The following is a 20,056-nucleotide window of genomic DNA, read 5'->3' on the forward strand; positions in this document are numbered from 1 at the left end:
GCAACTTGAGCTCGTGCCAGCCTCCTTTCGGTAATCAACATGGCTTCCGACTTGAAAGAGAAAGACTTTTCTCAATACATTATTTCTCGGGAGGTTGATATAAATCTTCTAGATTGTAGAACAGCTTTTTCTGGACTTACAAAAAAAGAAAAGCTCTACGCTCATTATCTATGTCGAGCCTCTTGGGATGGCGCTCTTATTTGCCTCCTTCAGACGTCACCTGAATCACCTGGAATCTTTTTACTTCTACAAGAACTGTTCCTTGCGGAATCCGTCCAAGAGCTCAAAAAGCGGGCATTGTTATCCGAAAATGGTCCGTCCCAGGAGGAATTTGAGGTATTTGAAAAGGTTTAGCTCCATTAAAATATGAATATCTATTCTGCAATTTAACTAAAAAGCCTGGCGTTTTGGAACAAACTGAGATGGTAAGTTTTTCACGAATAGGGAGTACAGTGTGGTCAAGGAAGGTGCTGTTGCCAGGCACAACTTTCTTAGGGATTAAGTTATTCCGGGTAAATTAACGGAATTTTCTGTTTCAATTCTCTTTTTTTAAACCAAGAGTTTTTCTATTTTGGTAAAAAAGTGTGTGTTGCTGTTGTTGTTGTTGTTGAATTGACCACCATTTCAACCAAACAATAACTATAACAACAACAGTGTCACAATAGGGCTATTTATACAAGGAGAATAAGCTGCAGATTACACAAGCCGCAGCTTACATAAGAGGCGAACTTACCATATAAATGGTTCATTACATTTTGACCAGTTCACGTCCAACACAAGCTGTGGATAACATAAGTCTTGGCTTGTGTAAGACGAGGGTTTTGAGCTTGGCTTAAATAAGCCATGGCTTATAAGACGTGGAACCACTCATATAAATGGTATTGCGGCTTGTTTGTGGCTTGTATAAACCTTGGCTTATTTTTCTCGTATAAATGGCCCTATTGATGACGATACATGTAGTTACACAAGTGAAAAAAGATTTTGAAAGGCGTATTTGTCTGGGAAAAAAGTTGTTGAAACTATTCTGTAGTACTATTTACTTAATATGTTGAATCAATCTAACATTTTGATTTGTTCTTACTTATGATCTATTGATGGACAGATACATAGATTACTTCATTAACACTTTTTTTCTGTCCTCCAATAGATTATAAGTAGGGAACCTGGGAATTGGGGGATATTCCCTCATATGGGCTATAATTAAAGCAGTGTGACCTCAAAGAGTACAGTTTTTAAGCCATTTTGCCAATAAATAGGTTATCGAGTTTGGTCATTTTGGTCTCAAGTAGGTTATGGTTTTTGCGCTCTTGTCTTGAATTTGTTTTTTTTAGAAGAAGCTACTTTTTCATCATTATCAATAAGACCATCAACAAAAGCCCTTTAGTGAAACACTTGGCTATTGCCTTGTGTGCCAATCCATGTCAATCAGGAAATTTTGAATAAACAACAAAAAATGTATGTCCCCTCCCTAGCTTGACGTTCCATAGCAATGCAGGGTGCAGTGGAAACCAATTTTCCAGTTTATCCTTTGGGCAATTAGCTGTAAATGGTGTACTAGCCCAAAAGTCATTTTCACTAACCCCCCCTCCCACCTCCCCTCCCCCCCCGAAAAAGTTATATTATTTTGAATTTCCTTTAACTTTTTCCCAAGAAGCTTCCCTTGGGATGCGGTTAGCAGGCTTTGAATTGGCCAGGGCATAAATTGAAGTTTCTAAATCTAACGAGAAGAGGAAAAGCATAATTTTTTTTGATCCTATTCCCTATAGTAGCAGTACTATATATTTTATAATATGCTCTCTCTACAGAACTTTTTGATTTATGCTGCTGCCTTCTATGGTAACCTAGGTAACTATAAGTCATTTGGAGACACCAAGTTTGTCCCTGATTTACCAAAGGTATTCTTATTTGTATACATGTAGAGTACATATGTCTGGATTCATGAAAACTGTTTCAAAGAAAATCTCACTCTGGTGTAAGAGTAAAGCAGATGATATAAAAATTCAAAGGAATTGTCAATCTTTCCCCCCCTAAACTCTCTTATTTCTCTTTTTCCCCCTAAACTCTCTTATTTTCCTTTGTGCACTTTTATTGCCACACGAAGTGCTTTTTGGTTCCTTAGCCACTGGGAGTCATACAATCCAAGCACGTAGTCATATAGTTCACTTGCTGCATAAGAATGCACTTTTCATTGACCACCTTTTCATAAATCCAGTAAAACGTATTATTTTATGCAAAATGAGTGTCTAAACCAGGGTGCAAAGAAAACAGATATTTTAGGGTTTACACTTCGGGCAAGCTTTAACTGGTGCACTAGCCCCCCCTCCCCCCTCCCTAAAAAAAATTCTGATCTCCTGCAATACTTTTCTTTAATTTGAATTCCTCAAAATATTTTTCCAAGAAACTTCACTTGTCCATTGGCAAGTGACTGACAACATTCCACTAGCCTGACTGGCAAAGCTATTAGATTTAGGCCTCGGCTATTGAACAGGACTACTTTGCACACTGACTGAAACAAACTGTTAGATTACTAAGAATTGTAGGGCAGGTTGTACCTGATACCAAATGATCAAAACTTTTGCACAATGCAGATTGGTTCTACATATATGTAGAATTTAATACCGGTAAGTAGATTTTTCACTAGCCAGTCTGACATTTTGAGTTCTGAGATGTTTTCCTCCAATAATGGTATCGAGACAAAATGGTGTTTTTGTTTTTTGTTTTAAATAACAATCTGGTGACTGTTATGCTAATTTTACAATACTACTACTCTTATGGCAGTCGTAAAATGAAACTGCTTTGTATCCAGATGTTGTGAAACATGTCTTCTTAACTGACCAATAGCATACCAGTAATAACTAATTATGTGTTCTATTTTAATGAATTTTCTTTTTTACTGTTACAGGAAAAACTGCAAGGTATACTGTTCTCAAGCAAAGCTTATGAAATTAATTCCAAAAGAATGGAGCAACTATGGAATGACTGTGAAGATGCAATGTATTCCCTCACCTCAAAAACTCAACAGCTAGGGTTTGGACAACAGGTAAGATTTTGACCAAATTGATATTAATTACTGATAAAAATGGATATTGACAGTGTAGTTTTCAAGGTGCCTGAAAGAATGAAGACTAAAAGTTGACAGTACTTTCCAATCTAAAAATGCATGCAATTTGTACTTATCAAAAGAACTGGGAGTCTCCCTGGGTGAATAAAAACATAAAGTGTGCATCAGGCCCAGTGGTCCATACTGCCAGAGCTTATTCCAGTTTTGGTGGCACTAAGCAGCTCTCTGACTCACTCACTGCCCGTCATGCCCACTGGCACACAGGACAGCCACAAAGGAGCTCCACAGCTGTCTGTCCCTGGCCTGCTTTAGGATGGAGGTTCAGCTGTGGCCCAAGCCTCTTATCAAATGGCACTCCACTGGACAACGGAGGGTAGGTGCAAGTGGGGCAGACCCAAAAATACATGGCGACGCACTATAGAGACAGATATGAGGAGCACTAGTCTAAGCAACTAGTCTACGAGTATTGCTAGTCCATTGCAGGTTTACCCCCAGCATTTAATTTGATCCAATGGAGAGAGGCACTGCAAGAGTCAAGTGTCTTGTCATAGATCACACAATACAGTGACCCCTGTGGGGACTCCATCTGGAGTCCAGTGCTCAATTTAAACATTGGGCCACTGCGCCACTAGTAGCTAGTGTGCCTGGCATAAAGTGCATGCAGTACAGGGATGTTTTTTTTTCTCATTTGTGTATGTTTACTAGAGCCATGATTCATGTACAGTGCAACCGCTAGTGTCTAGTTTTGTTTCAATGTTGACTGTTTGCTTTTTAGGGTCTATCAACATATTATTCCAGTAATTGTATCAAGACTGATGCTGAATTTGTACAAGAGTTCATGAAAGAAAAGGTATGAACGTACATGGATTCGCTTTTTATGTTGTCATCTCTCGCTGTCTTTTATGTCATTATCATCATTGTGTCATTAATCTAGTAAATTATGCACCTTGATTTAATTGACAGGAAATAGAAACTTACAACACTAGGTTATTTAAGGAGGTAAATGATGGTCATGTGACGTACATTCTTCGCTTGGCTTCAGTAGCGACAACTGGTGAGTTGAGTAGATGTGTGTGTCTGATTAATTATCACTGGAGCAAACCCATATAATAGCACAACACATCTGATCTATCAGCATATTGTGACGTCAACAGTTGGTTGAGTATCACCCAAAAAGATATTCAGCTAAGTGCAATTGATTGGTACAATGTGTTGTTTTCAGCGGAGCCGTGTCCTGGTGCCAGTGGAGAGAAAGACAACATAGCAGGTCTTCTGGGTTCACATGAATTTAAAGGCTGCACCTTCAAGATTGAAAGAGGGGACTACTCTGGGATATTGACAAAGGTCGTTGAGAATCTGGAAAAAGCAAAGGTATGTTCAAAGCATGATTATTTTTAACACTGATCCAGGATCAGAGTGGATTTTGACTGAAAGTTTTTTGAACTTTTCAAACTCCCTGACACTTTAATATAACTTTCATTCTGGAATAATGGAAATCAGGTTTTTAACAGCCAGACCATGGTCTTTTTGTGACATTTTTATTAGGGTTGAGTAGACTTTCCACTTGGGAAAAGAAAAATGTGCAATGAGGGGAGGGGGATGGCACTAATAGTAAGTGCACGAGACTCTAAATCAATAACCATGGACTGGACAGATGGCATAAGCTTCAAGCACAATTCTGACTGAGAGCCAGTGTGCTGTTCGCTCACTTCTAATGTTTACAAAAGAAGTAAGGAAAGGAAAGTGAGAGGAAAAAGAGAGAGAAATAAGAATAGAGTTCGTTAGAGAGGAAGGAAATGAAAAAGACAGTAAGGAAGGCGATAAAAGCAAAGTAACATGTTATAGAGCCAAGTTGCTAACCCTGCTATGTATGTAGTGTGGTTTTCATTTAAATGGGTGTTGAAAGTAACATGCAAATTTAGCCTTGGTTTTGGTTTGCTACACTTGTCGCTCAAGTCAATGTGAGTGGCTCACATACTTTTTCCCAGCTATACATGTTTACTTTGAGTTCTATTGGTCACTGGATTGTCTGTGAACTTTGTGATTTTTCGGAGTAACAATTTTGGCTTTGTTTAGTTTTTTTGACACTAACTGAAGTTGAAGACTGCTCTTTGACAAGTGCCTAAGCCAGCATGTGCCTGTGTGATGTATGAGTGAAAATTGCATATTCATGTTTTGTTAACTTGTTTGTTCTGATTCCAGGAGTTGACTGCTAATGCCAATGAACTGTCAATGCTGAAGAACTACATCCACTGTTTTAAAACAGGCTCTGTTCAGGCTCACAAGGATGGCTCAAGATTCTGGATCAGAGACAAAGGACCTATTGTAGAAACGTAAGGATACATATTATTAATCTGTGCTAAACTGTAAGTTGCTTGCACCAGTGGCAGAGGCAGATTTTGCGAGAATGTAGACACATGTTCTGCACAAAACTGAGCTATCTACTCATCAGTCTGTCAGACTGTAATGTAATTATTCACCCATTGGGAAGTAAGAGACAAGACCTCCCAAGAGCTTGTTAGAAAGTGAATATGTTGTGGGCATTTTTTGATTTATTGAGAGGGATAAATTGGAAAAAAGTAAGCAACTACATGTAGAAGAAAACAAACCAAATAGAGGTGAAATAAACAGAAGTTAACCAAGATAAAAATTATTTAACTACAGCATATACATCGAAACTGAATTGGCATTTGGAGTGTTGGTTTTCGTGGATGAGGAAAACCAGAGAACCTGAGATCCTCAGAGCAAACCTGAGTAGTATTAGATGCCAGCTCAAGATTTGAACCCAGGCCACATTGGTGGAAGGCAAGTGCCTTCACCTCTGCTAGGATATCAAGCAATCAAAATTATCAATCTGTTGAAATGTTGAATCTTTTATTCATCATTTTCTCTTTTTTGTTGATATTTCCTTCTTTTCGCCTGTTTTGGCCTTTTGATTTTCTTTTATGGCAAGCTCCTGGTCATCATCATGAAAACACGATACATTACCAATGACACTGATCCAGTCATACATGTGAGCAAAATTTACAATCACATCCATCTTCAATTCAGTTCGAAGCGTCCTTTTGACTTGGTGAAGAAAGTACACAAGGGAAAACAAACTGAAGGAGACAAAAAGAATGACAAAAGTAAAACGCGTTGATGAAAATCGCGTTTCCAAATGCGTCACCTAAAACGCACCAACGCGTTGACGTCGTTTTGTCAACGAGTTTAAAACGCATTTTATGGACCGCGTATCTCTGAGGTCCTCCAAGCGGTACTGTATTTGAGTAAAGGTTTGAACCCCTTGTTACAGTACATTAACGAAATGTTCTGTTGATTTTTAGTTACATAGGGTTTATTGAGACATATAGAGATCCATTTGGCGTGCGAGCGGAGTACGAAGGTAACTTTAGGTGTTTGTTTTGCTACTTTTGACAACTTACATTCAATTCTCAATTAAAGTGTCAGAGTTCACTTCTAAATGAGCGCAGCTACATTTTAATCAGCCTGGTACTGTAATGTGCATGTCATGTGTTTTTAACCAGAACTCGCCTTTGTTTTCTAACTTGCTTGCTAATCCTGCTAAAAAAAGGCAGTTGCAGCAGCTAACAGCTAACGGCTCCGTTGACCGTCTGCGTTGCGTGACGACGCAAATAACGCTTGGGAGAGAGACTATCCGAGCTAATCCGGGAGTTTGCCCCATGAAACGTTTGATCATTTGAACCTTAGCTCTAGTGTAGGGGAGGGGTGTGGGGAAATGAGTGAGGAAGTGGACAAAGAAACACGAAAACAAAATCACCAATCAAGCCTTTTTGCATTTAACTCTTTTTTTTTAGTGTTGATAACTGTTTTGTTTGTAGGATTTGTCTCCGTTGTTAATAAAGAAATGAGTGCTAAGTTCACCTCATTGGTGTGCAGTGCTGAAGCTCTGTTACCGGAGCTTCCCTGGCCGCCTGCTTATGAAAAAGACAAGTTTTTACGACCGGACTTCACGTCACTTGATGTACTAGGGTTTGGCAGCAGTGGAATACCCGCTGGAATTAACATTCCAAACTGTAAGTTAAAATAGGCCTTACCTGAAAATTCCAGAAAACTCTTTAATGCGCAGATTTAGCCTCTCGTGGACATAATTATTCAGTCTCATTGTTCTACGTGAAGCCAGCCAAATCATAACAGTGATTTTTTTCCTGTGTTTTGTTTCCTTCAGTTAGTTTTAGCGTAGACTCTTAAACAATTATTCCACGAGCGCGTGTTGAATATGAGATGGTAGATAGCCAACGAGGCGTGTAGCGTACGTCATGGAGACCCTGTTAGGGTTAAATTCCGACAAGCGACGTGGCCTTGAAACGGCGACATGAGAGCTATGAATTGGCGACGAACGACAGACTACTCCAGCGAAATAGGGAAAGCGACACCGATGGCAAGATAGAGCGACAACGAATTTCGGAACTGAGAATGCAGTGATTGTTTTAAACGTCTGAGTTGAAGTGAAGACGAATTTCCAGAGTTTTAAATGTGTTTTCCTCTGTCACGCGCGATGTCGACGGATCGTGAAACACAGGCTTTCTTATATATGCTAAAACGTCCACGTCGAATAAATCGAGTCCGTCATTGCTGAGTATTTTTTCTCACTCTCAGCTGAGTGAGCAGTGCCCTAAAACGCCTAAAAACACGCTTAAGGAAAAAAGAAAGAGATCTTCAACGTCTGCTTCATATTTTTATTAGTGGGTCACCAGTAAAAGAATATCAAGCTGTATTATCAGCAAATGGCATTATGGAAGGAAAAGAGAGACAGGGGAAAGCTGCCAAGTTCTTCTCGTCTTCAGGAGAAGATAAGGGTTACGCCAAATTCAAAGGAAGATTATAGATAGGAGAGATTATCTGACTGAGGCCGTTGAGATTTTGAGTTAAAGAACGGTTGTTAAACATAAACATGGTAAAAATAGTCATAGGTTCTATTGTAGTTTAGGTCCAAATACTGACTGGAAAATGGCTGAAAATAGCAATTCTAAGCGTCTAAACTTCAAAATTTCCAGGGGGAACATGCCCCCCACATCCCCTAGGAGGTTAGCAACTTCAGTGCTCGAAAGCATGCCCAAACCCTTAGAAAGCATGCCCCCAATATGCCTTCAACATGCCCCCAGCCCCTTAGAAAATTTTGAAAAATTGAAGTAGCTAAGAAGTCTTTTCCTTCATTCTGAGTCGAAATGTGATGCTTTAAAAGTAACCATAAAGTAATCATTAAACCCACTGACCGGAGAAATGCTGGCTTTGCATAAGAATTTCTAGTGCTGAAAAATGTTCGAAGCAAGTGCAAAGCATACAAGGAGTACATTATATCCAAAGAGATACTTAATTATATATGTACTTAACTAAAACATCAAGGAACCTTCAATGCGTAAGAAATAATAGTTTCAGCGTAAGAGCGCAAGGTTGAATTCGTTTGCGTGAACCTCATGCTCAATGCGTGAGACTTGAGAGCACTATGTCGGTGTTTTTTAATAAACAAAGGTATTACGATGTGTTATACGTGTAGCTTCGTTTTAATCGAACAAGGTCAAATTTCCCGACACAACTCCTCTGAGACGAAATTCCGACAGGCGACATAGGAATCTTGTGAAATGCCGACATGGCTGGTGGCGAATTTCAGACAGGGGACATGGGTACCCCCCCTAACAGGGCCTCGTCATGAGTATTGACTTTTGTTGTCGGATATTGTCTTCATTGGGTTGTTATCACGATTGCATGATAATTAAAATGACCTAACTCTAATCCTCGTAAAATCGGAGTTATAACCTCCCCCCCTCCCATAGGAACTCGCGCTTTTAGTCCCCCAGTTCTCTAATAATAACAGAAAAGAAAAGAAAACAACAACAAACAACATTTTCCTCTTTTCCTCACATTCCAAATTGTTAATTTTTTTTATGATGCTTTTCACGCCCGACCTGTGTGTAAGTCCGCCCATTAAAACCCCTCTGTTGACGTCGTATGAGTCCAAAGCTTTTAACCGAGATTATGACGCTATTTATAGTGGAATATAATGTTGTAAATGACGTAGGTTTGTCTTTTGAGTACCGATGTATTAGTGTGTAGACTGTGAGTGATGAATAAACAGAACTTCGCTTTACTTAGCTTGCCAGTTTTTTTCTTGTGAACTACCAAAATGGTAATTAAAGTTCGTAAGACCCGGCGTGATCAATCGATGACAATCGATCATCGGAAACCAATCCATCAATCGATATCAATCGATAACAATTAGTTAATTGTTATCGGCCAATCGATGACCAATCGATAATCACAAGCTCGAGTCCTTACTACAAATACTTGGCTTGTAACTTGATATTTCAACCTATCTTTATGTAGTCACGTCAATACGGGCCATAGTGTGTCTGGTACGGTCAGTCTATTTCTTACCTGTTCTGACTCGCGTCTTGAGATTGTTATTTGCAAGCTTCATGTTCGCAAGTATTAATCTTGTTTCATTTTTGTACGATGGCAATGAGCATTTTCTTCCCATGGATTGCCAGTAACCAGAAAACTTTAAACCGTACGTTTCTGTTGTAACTTGAAAGAGTACGAACATCTTCATCCCAGTTTAGTTTGTGTTAACAATGTTAATTTTCTTGCATTATACCCGCATTTAGAGAGATCAATAAAGTTATTGTTACTGTTGTTGATGGTAACGATGATCTTCACAATTACATGTCACCATATTTCTCCTGTCAAATCATTTTTTTACGTCCCCAAAAGATATGATAATCGATGACAATCGATGACAATCGATGACAATCGATGACAATCAATGACAATTGATGACAATCGATGACAATCGATGGCAATTAAAAAACAAATTTTTTGGCCATCGATTGGTCATCGATTTCCGATATCAATCAATTAATTGTTATCGATTGATATCGATTGCCATCGATTGTTATCGATTATCGGTTTCATCGACTGATCACGCCGGGCGTAAGAACATGGAAATCGAGTTTCAAAAGTCATGCTGACGGAAGGAAACGTTTGAAACAACTCGCGGATCGCGTCATTGAATCGCTTTGTTTACCGATAGTGTGTAATCGTATACAGTGGATGTGTCGACATCACTTAGTGCAATTTAGTGGGGGTGGGAAACTTCACGATAAAAGTTATGTGGATACGGCGTCAGAAAACCCTCAGTTAAATGTCAATTCTTATCTCTGAGCATCAAATGCGTTTCTATTTATTTGCTGACTAGTTTGAAAACGCACCCTTAAAGCTACCATGGTAAGCAACAATCGTGATGGAACACATGAAGTGATGCCCAAACACCATTGACTCCTGAAAGGTGCCAGGAGCATCCTCAAGAATCTCCCAGCTCTGTTACATAAGCAAAGCAGGAGGGTTGAAGAGGGATTATATCTATTATTGTCCCCAAGTGCTGCGAAATGCACTTCGTGCCATTATTTGTTTAGCCGGGGTATTTTTTTCGATGATTGTCAATGTCAGATGAAATCTGTCAAAGAATGTCAAAATGTGTGCGGAGAGATCAGTACATATTAGAATCATGCGACCGCGCGCTTATTTTGTGCCAAGAATGGGTAAGGTAAAGTCTGCATTCGAGAAAAGTGGCCCATCAGGCCGGAGGTTATCCCGGTTTCTGTAGCATGAAGCGGCTAGGAGTATTTGTACTCCCCCCTGGATGGGATGCTAGTCCATCGCAGGGTTACCCCCAGCATTAAATTCGCCGGTATCCAATTATATACTTGGGTGGAGAGAGGCACTTTGAGAGTAAAGTGTCTTGCAGGAGAACACAACACAATGTCCCCGGGCCACCGCGTCAAGGTGGTGCCAAAAGAAACAAACCAAAAAACGAAAGCAAACAAAAGAGGAATTTCTCAGTAAACAGAGACCCGTGGACTACCTAAAAAAGTATTATATTTGATAGTTCATACATTTTTTTAGGGCGCAACGAAGAAAGTAAGTTGGAAAGCACAAATAACAGTGACTTAATATTTTTTTCTGTGGCTCGAATGCTCGTCTGCTCAGGAAAATTGCATCGATCATGGCTAAATTCTGGATGTGCAAAAAATTTAACGCCATATATTTCATGGCATGACTTTACACATGAAATTAGCGTCAGCTGAATATATTTTTTTGAGTAAAGTTCTCAAGGCTCTTGAGACGTTGATTTACGCACGATCAGTTTTGCGCCAGACGTAATAAATTGACTTGTGACAATGTTGTTCTCAGTTTGGTCAAAATTTGCATATTTTTGTCCATGCAGTATTTTTGGCTTTTTCGCGGTAATTGTTTAATGCAATTTCGCCGATTTAAATGGTACTTGAACGACAGGAAAAAGTAAGCCGAAGTTTGGAAGGACCAATTCATGACTGTTCACTGCGGTTTCACTCGTTGTTTTGAAAGCGCGCGACGTTTGTTGTCTTTATTTCCGTGAATTTGGGCACGTTCTTTTTAGTGACACTGTTGACCTTTCTGTCTCAACAATTGTATAAAAATACAGCTACATTCACCACCGGTCTAGCGTAAGTCTTGACGCTCACGCGGACTTCTTTCTCGTACGTGCTGCGAAACACTGGAACAGCGTATCTGAAAAGTGTTTTCGCTGCAGGGAAGTTGTCTTTGTTATAAGGCGAAGAATTAAAGCTTTCAAACCATGTAAGTAAAAAACGCAGTAATTAATCGGTTTTCGGGTTATTTTTTTGTGGTAATTTAACTTCAAATTCTCGGCTGTCTTGACTAGTTGTCAAATTGCTTGCACTTTGGATATGGTCTCCAGTCTTAAGGTTTTCTCTTTACTTCCGAAGTGCGGTTCAATTTTGCAGGGAAAGCAAATCGTGTTTAGCGGACAATGTCGTTACTTTTTCTCTCTTTGATTCCGAAGTTGACGTCATCTGCCCGAAATTCACCCGAACAACAGCACTCGAAGAGTGGTCGCCGGGAGAGAAGACTCTAACCCGATGACTGAAATACGAGAACCGCGCATCAGAGCAGATGGAATCACAAGCTAGCCGCTCTGAGGAAACTGTTCTCACCTCGGCAGCAGCGAAAAAAGTTCAATTTGCGGACCTGGTTGGTCACCAGCTCGAATTCGTGAAAAATATAACTCCTTGCAGCAGCGAAGACAACTTGTGTGCTTTAGTTGGCGCTTGGAAAAGTCACTGTGATATCAATGGAAATCTGCTTCCGAGATGCGTGAAATATCTTTCCCCGTGCTTCATTCAGCCTTCTAAAGCGGTAGAGAGTTTCACGAAGCGGGTTTACAGCCAGAATGTCTGCCTTGAGAACATCGTTTGCGAGAACTTTGCGGTCACTGGAGTTATTCGTGTGACAAATTTATGTTATAGTAAAGAGGTGACTGTGAGATTCACACTAGATAGCTGGAAGACATATCAGGACATTTGGGCGGATTACATGTCCACTTGTTCAGATGGCAAAACAGACAAGTTTAGTTTTCGCATCACATTGCGTCATGACTTTAAAGCAAATAGGTTCATGGAGTTTGCAATCTGCTATCGTGTCTGGAACCAAGAGTTCTGGGACAATAATGACAGAATTAATTACCGTGTTCGGTGTTTAAAAGTCGTGTTGGGCTGAACATGAGTTTCAGAACAGTTCGTTACTGTACCGAACAGAAAAACGAAAATCAACACAGGTGTTAGCGCGAATGTGTACAAGCCCTGTTTTTGATTTGAGGGGTAGGATTTTCCGCAGTTAACTCAAAACACGGAAAGAGATAATATCACTGACTGACCCTTCTTTCTTGTACTGATACCTGGTTACATGTAAAAAGTGCTACCAGTATCAAAAGAATACATAAGAGTGATATCGATACAACTCAATATGAAATCCATGCTCGCTTGCATGCCAGAGTTTGGTACGTTTGTAAAATCAGATGTTAGTTGTTTTACTGACAAAGGTCAGTCAACGCTTTACTTGAAAAATAAATCGGATTGTTTCTCAAGATTGATCAGTGATGGTTATTTTCTGAGGTTCGTGATCCCGGGGCAAGCTCACTGCTGCGATAGGCTGTCGTGAACAGTGAGAAAAACAACGTGCAACAGAAAATAATCTATTAAACCATAATGGATGGCGAAGTCCGGTGGAACCGGACAAAATATCCCACTTGTAATAAGATTTTTAATTGCGCTCTGAGTGCGGAAATTATTTTTGATATTTTAAAACAAATTGCACAGTTACCTTCAAACGTGATAAGTTCACAGTGTAAACACTTGTTCACTTGTTTAGACTGGAATTATTAAAGAGTAAAACTGGTTCAAACCGTTTGTAATGATGACATCTGGACTGAAGCAGAAATAATGGTATATTAAGCCTTGTTTGTGATGGACGTATCTCGAAAAGTCTTGTCGCACAGCCCTACAAGACGCATAAGTGTTCCTAAACGTATTTGTTATTTTGGTGTTACAGATGATGACATTCGACAAGAAGAGGGCTTCAAAAACGTTTCGCTCGGAAACGTTCTCGCCGCTCATTCTGTCGATAAAAAGGTCACCTTCCTTAGCGATGAGGATCAAGTAAGACACTCCATTTGAATAACTTCTCCATCGCATAAAATAATATGGCTTCATAACCTTTCCTTTCGTGTAAATAAAATAATCTGTCAAATGTTTACGGGCCTGGCGGCTCATATCAGACGTTAGAATCCAGTCCACGTTAGAGTTTTGGTTTGACACCGATTATGACTAGCTACTGAACAATTTGGAAAGACTGGGAATTGGAAACGAACAGTGTAATCAAATTACCGTCAAGCTAGAGGATGAATATTGCTTGATCAATGCAGCTGATTATTTTGAGTCGAATTTAAAAAAAAAAACACAAAACAAAACAAAACAAAACTAAACTAAAATTTTCAATAAAAAGGAGACAAAACAATAATTATCAGATCACCGTTTCACACACTACTTCTGTTGCTTATAGCTTCACAGATATTATTTGCAGGCCACAGTTATGATATAATTATCCTTGATTTTTAGGAACTCTTTACCAAGCTCAAAGCTCCAGCATTTGAAGTTCAAGTTGGCCTTCATGAACTCTTAGGTCATGGAAGCGGGAAACTCTTTGTTAAAGTGAGTGATTGCTGTCCTCATCTGATCCCGCTTGAGTCGTGAGTGACGGCTTTGTCTTGTCTTCTTTCTAATGTCTAGTTTTCTAGCTGAAGCTTCTTGACACATCTCTTGGTTCTCTAACGTGATGTTTATGATACTTTTTTTCTAAATTTCTCAGCGAAATGACGGCACGTTCAATTTTGATATTGACGCAGTGAAGCACACAGAAACTGGAGAAAAAGTAAGATGACGGTTTGATTTTATTTTGTAGTTTCGTTTTTGTCACAGGTATTTCAGACATTCACATTGTTATTGTGGTTTCCAGATCTCTAGCTGGTACACAGACGGGGAGACCTGGTACACGCGGTTCGCTGAACTGAGTTCGTCGTATGAGGAATGCCGTGCAGAGTGTGTGGGAATCTATCTTTGCACCTCTAAAGAAGTGCTCAGGTCAGTAGTAGCCATAAAATGCCCTGAATATGACTTCAGCTGTGGCCGTGATGTCAACAGCTCCGCAGTTCATTACAATAATTCACTGCGGCGCGTAGCCAAGTGGGACAATTTAACAACAATAGGTCACAAATTTGTACACTCAATTATTCATTGCATTCCAAATTGAAGATGGTGTTCCATGTTCTCCAAAAAATTAGAAAATATACCGAAGAAAATACGCGCGCTGATAGTATTTAACTCTTGAAAGTTTGAGAGAACTCGTGGAAGCTGTGGAAACACTCGCCTGTCGGCTCGTCTTCCCACAGCATTTCTCTTTCTCTCAAACTTCCACTCGTGTATCTAGAACTCGACAGAAATAAGGAAAATGTTTTCTGTTTCTTAAATAATGTACGCTTGAGGCTTGCCAACGCGCGAGCGGAACGCGAGTGCGTATAGCAGTTTTTTTTTCTAGACTTCAAAAGTGCTTTAGTTTCCGAGAAACACAGGAACATCATCTTCTATTTGGTTTGGAATATAACACGAGAAAGGGAAAATATTTACACTTGAGAAGAGGTTTTCAATTGAGCTTTTACCTCCCCCGTCGCACAGAAGAATTTAACAAATAAAAACGCGCTCAAGTGCCTTGAGACAGTTAATTGTGTCGTGCCTTTTCAATATTCAGAGCTGATATTTTTTAGCTTGATCGGAAACGGACCCGTTTATGCCAATCAGGTAAATAATGTCAACAAAGATGACCCAACAGAGCCATTTTTAATTATCTATTGAATATAATACAATCCATAATCAGTCTATTGATTTTGCTGCACTACGCTCAGTGAATTGAATTGCATTAGATTAAGTTTACAAAAAGTGCTTTTAGAGATGTTTCGGGAAAAAACCTTTTCATCGGTCGCAAATTTGAAGCGCTAAAAACGCTTCAACGCGGTTTTAACCCTTCAACGGTTTCAAAAAAACGGTTAACGCTTCAAATTTGCGACTGTTGAAGGGATTTTCCCGAAACGTCTCTAAAAATACCTCTAAGCACCTTTTGTAAACTTAATCTAATGCAGTTCAATTCAAAGTGCTACACAGCTACAATTTGATTTTACGTTCAGTGAATTGGGCAGTGATGGGTTTAAAAAGCGTGCGCCGCCTTTTTAGCTAATCAGATGTCACTTGGTCATGCTCTGAGTTCTTATTGTTTAATAGTGTTGCTTATGTGTGCGTGACTGGCTGTGCTAATATCTTTGGCTTTGGTGTCACGACAGTCAACTAAAAACTCTCTCTAAAGCCTTCAATTCAAATATCTTGAGTGTAAAACTGTGGAGCCAGCAGTAGTTTAGACAAGCGGTGGCTTCATTGCGTCTGGGGTATACTGACAACTGTAAAATTTAATTAACTGTACATATTTGTAGATAGGTTAATCGAAGAGGAGAAATTTTGTGCGTGGAATTGACAGTAACACTTTACTCTTGTTGCACATATCGTTGTCTGTTGTAGAATATTTGGTCATGAAGGCGCTGATGCAGACAACATAGTTTACATCAACTGGCTCAACATGGTGCGGGCAGGATTGTTAGGACTGGAATTTTTTACACCTGAAAATAAGAAATGGAGACAGGTACGTCTGTGATAACAACAACTTAAAATAAGTTCAGTTATTTTCTGTAGCGTAGCAAATATGTGGCTGCAAATGTTTATGTTAGTTATTATGTTGTTGTAAATGTTCTCGCAGCTCGCATACATGCATTTTTTTTTACCTTTTGAGGACATTTGTATATTTGCGAAGCAGCGCTCAAGAACCTCTACAAAACCGGAGAGCGCTTTTCAATCGACTTGGGTTTTTCAGTCAGTCAAGATCTAAACCACGTGGCGCACGTGACTTTTTCCCGCGCTGCTTGCCGCACGTCACTCCTTTTGCTTCGAGCCTTGGTCAGTTTAATTGCTGAAGAATATCGTTTCCCTTGTTCTTTGCTTTTCCAGGCTCACATGCAGGCACGATACGTCATATTGCGCGTACTCCTCGAAGCCGGCGAAAAGCTGGTGCAGTTGACCGGTGTAACTGGGTCAGACGGTAAACCAGATGTCTTGATATCACTGGACCGAACAAAGATCGAGTCTGTCGGACGACCGGCCATCGGAAACTTCCTCAGAAAACTGCAGGTTTATCATCACTTGTGTGATCTTGGCTTTTTATAATATCACCTTGATTTGGAGTGCGTTACGTATTGAGACAAGAGATTAATTTATTAACATATTTGTGTTTTGCTCCAGGTGTACAAATCAACGGCAGATCACGATTCCGGAAAGATACTGTATGATCGCTATTCAGCAGTCGACGATGAATTTTTAGCCCTCAGGAAAACAGTTCTTGCTCGAAAGACTCCAAGAAGAATGTTTGTCCAAGCTCACACTAGTTTGACAGGTAAACACAAGAAAACAGCCTATAGACTTTATACAATTACTTCCCGGGGGGTGGGTTTACTCCTCTATATGGGCTTTATAGGTATTTGCGGCCCTAAAGGGTGTGGTTTTGGAACGATTTGGTCTGCAAAAGGGTATGTTTTTCACTCTGGCTTGCAATTGGGTATTTTGTTTACAAGGAATTATTTTTCTGCATCAGCATTGGCAGATGTTGTAGACTTTCTCAAATGTTTAGGCGAATGGAAGCCATGTCTGGTCAGCTGCGGTCATATATTAGAACTGTGTACTAATTTTAGAGGTCTGAGATGTGGCATTGATTTATGCCTCAGATCTGAAATAGGGTACGGGGTTCGCGCTGCACACCCCGACCAAAAACTTTGGGGAGTATTACCTCCGGGGGTGACTTGCTCATAGGAAGCGCCAATTTCCTTTGTCTTCATTTTTTTCCCGCAGAAGACAACTGTGTTGCTCTGACAGAATTTGAGGCAAGTCCGAGTGGAATGATCAAATCCTTTACTACCCGCTTCCCTGGAAATGATAGTGCGTTGGAGGATCTATGGAGAGCAGATATGCCGTATCACAAGTTATGATGGCTTTTTGCTGGATCGTAACCTAGCTCGACTCGTCACACGCTTACAAAGTTCCTCACTCAGTCCTAAATGTATTTTCTGACAATGAATTAAAGATTAAGAGTATTTGATACTCCCTTATGAAACGTGAAGTATTTTTATCTGAGTCATTTGTTGGTGGTTGACAATGGTTTCAGGAAAGCTATGCAATGTGTGTAAGAGCACGATGAGTGTCGGTTTTCAGCCTAAACAAGTTTAGGTGCTAGTGTGAGACACGATCGAAAGCGGCGGGTGTTTCTAGTGTTGGATTATAGTGAATAGGTAGCCATCATTTTGTGAATTTGAGCCAGTAATCAGTCGTAGCTAGGAACCTCTCTATAAAATTTGCCACCTTCCTGCGAAGCCCCTCTTCTGAATTTCACGGTTGTGAAGTCGAAAGAATCCACACGTGTCTCGACTTTTTATAAGAAAAAATATTTATGATGACATTATACTGTTTACCAAAATCCGATTTTTGCTTCGTTTCCTCAGAAACAAAGTGAGTGCTTTTGCCTTCATAGGTGAACTATTTATTTAGGCCGCGTCCACACTACGCCGGAGGAAATGAAAAACGCAGCTTCATTTCTCCGGTTAGGCCTACCATCCACACTAATCCGTCACGAAAACGAAGCTTCTCGAAAACACTCTTCAAACTTGAAGAATTTGAAAACGCTGGCTGTTCGTTTTCGTGTGGACGGAGAACATTCGGAAAACGTGGTTGTTCGCAAACAATAACGTCACGATAATGGAGATTTCCTGCCAGGGTTTTCCTCAAACTCAAATCCAAAATGACCGGTGATTGTTCCGTTTTCAAATCATGTTCTCTGACGTAGTGTGGACGGAAAACATCTGATGCGTTTTCACGGTGAAACCTTCGTTTTCAAATTCGTCCGGCGTCGGGACCTTAGTGACGATAGCATCCTATTGCTCTATATCCTATATTGTTCTATTGGCAGACAAATAAACTGGCCAGCACACATTCAGATATATTGCTCAAATGATCGTGACGAGCACATATGCAAATCAGTGAAATGCATTGCAAATTTAAAGTTTTTAAAGTGATTAAACTAGATTGAAACAACGAAGTGTTAACAAATGCGAAGGTTTTCCATTCTGTGTTAAGCGGTAATGTGCTGAATACGGCGGCCAAGGCCAAAATTCAGTGAAACGAAACAAAATGTTGCCTTAATGATCGACTGTTGCTTCGAACGAAAAAAGGGAATAACGCTCTAAACGTTTGTTTATAGTTGTTATATTACAAAACGGACCTGTAAAAATAGTTCTATGCGGCATTAACGTAATAATGTCCAAATTTATAGCTAAGACGATTTATCCACGGATAAATCTTCCAAGTATAACATCCGGTGTTTATAGACGAATTATGTGGCCAAATTCGTCTTCCACTGAGTCGTCTGTCAGCGCGTCTTTAAGACTGCGGTATACTACCCCGACAATAATAAAGTGTATTATCGTTTGTCTCACGATGTAGTCACTTGAGATGTAGATCGCGACGTTTCGACTGCTTGCTGCTAGTCTTCTTCAGGCGATAAGGTCGACTGATTGTACGGTATCATTTACATCACAAAGGTCGGCTGTGATTGGTGCATTTCGATCCTCCTATTGTTCCATTGTCCCGGCGAGTAGCTGTTCCCTCAGTGGTCCGCTGTTGTACCGTTCTCCTGTTGTTGTGTTTCTTGATCGTGGGTATCCATGCTTCAGGAATTTCAATTCCACTATCCCTGTTGATGTTATTAGGGTGAAGTCTTATGTAAATAGCTTCCTTGACCCTACGTGTGTACCAGTGAGGATCTCGATCAATAAACTTGACCTCATTCCAGATAGGATTGTGGCCGGTCTCGTGGGTGTGTTTAGAAACGGCGGAGGTCTGGGTACGGGCGAGTCGTAAATCCCTGTTGTGTTCTTTGATCCTCTCCTGCATAGATATATCCTGCGTAGATATACCCCGATCATAGAAATATCCCGATATATCTGCATAGATATATCCCGATCCTCTCCTGCATAGATATACCCCGACAAGATCTCGTTTCTAGGATTTTAGCTGTTATTGTCACATCCTTTAAAATAGCCTATCCCGCCAAAAGTAGTGTCGGCAACTCTGGTTGGCTACACTATTGGGCATTCAACACTGGTTTCATTCCTTAACGTATCCACAGTTGGATTTCTAACTAAAACCGATCACAGCAACCAAACCTTCACTTTTCCATGTGAAGCAAAGTGAATAGTAGTACACTTCTGCACTGAGACCATGCACCCGGCGAAACAAAATGGAATAACGGTTACCTGTCTCGTATTGCTGACATCGTGTATTCTTATTTTCGAGATGAAGTTTTTGTCGTTAAAATCGGCTTTGAACTTATCTGGGACAAGTGCTCTTTTAGAAGCCTTGTAAAGTGGTGGAAACGTCGTTACCACTTTTTTTTAAGTTAGCCAATAGGCTGCTTTCAACATACTAAAATTCAGCTTGG

At 40.1% G+C, this 20,056-nt stretch overlaps 2 protein-coding genes across 2 annotated transcripts; both read left to right on the forward strand.

Annotated features, from left to right (window-relative positions):
- Positions 1-28: 28 nt before the first annotated feature.
- On the forward strand, positions 29-18,746 carry LOC145484952 (dipeptidyl peptidase 3-like). The gene is made up of 17 exons (XM_081463572.1): positions 29-336; positions 1,806-1,895; positions 2,903-3,040; positions 3,837-3,911; positions 4,025-4,115; positions 4,284-4,432; positions 5,264-5,394; positions 6,388-6,446; positions 6,904-7,098; positions 13,469-13,575; positions 14,035-14,127; positions 14,285-14,347; positions 14,432-14,556; positions 16,039-16,159; positions 16,522-16,701; positions 16,813-16,963; positions 17,416-18,746. Exons 1-17 carry the CDS (start codon positions 40-42, stop codon positions 17,550-17,552), a joined length of 2,202 nt encoding a protein of 733 aa, XP_081319698.1. The 5' UTR covers positions 29-39; the 3' UTR covers positions 17,553-18,746.
- LOC145485036 (protein phosphatase 1 regulatory subunit 3B-B-like) lies at positions 11,608-13,383 on the forward strand. The gene is made up of 2 exons (XM_081463684.1): positions 11,608-11,698; positions 11,925-13,383. Exon 2 carries the CDS (start codon positions 12,035-12,037, stop codon positions 12,635-12,637), a length of 603 nt encoding a protein of 200 aa, XP_081319810.1. The 5' UTR covers positions 11,608-11,698; positions 11,925-12,034; the 3' UTR covers positions 12,638-13,383.
- Positions 18,747-20,056: the final 1,310 nt, after the last annotated feature.

This window comes from Orbicella franksi, chromosome 4 (assembly GCF_964199315.1).
Source record: "Orbicella franksi chromosome 4, jaOrbFran1.1, whole genome shotgun sequence".
NCBI classification, from domain to species: Eukaryota; Metazoa; Cnidaria; class Anthozoa; order Scleractinia; family Merulinidae; genus Orbicella; species Orbicella franksi.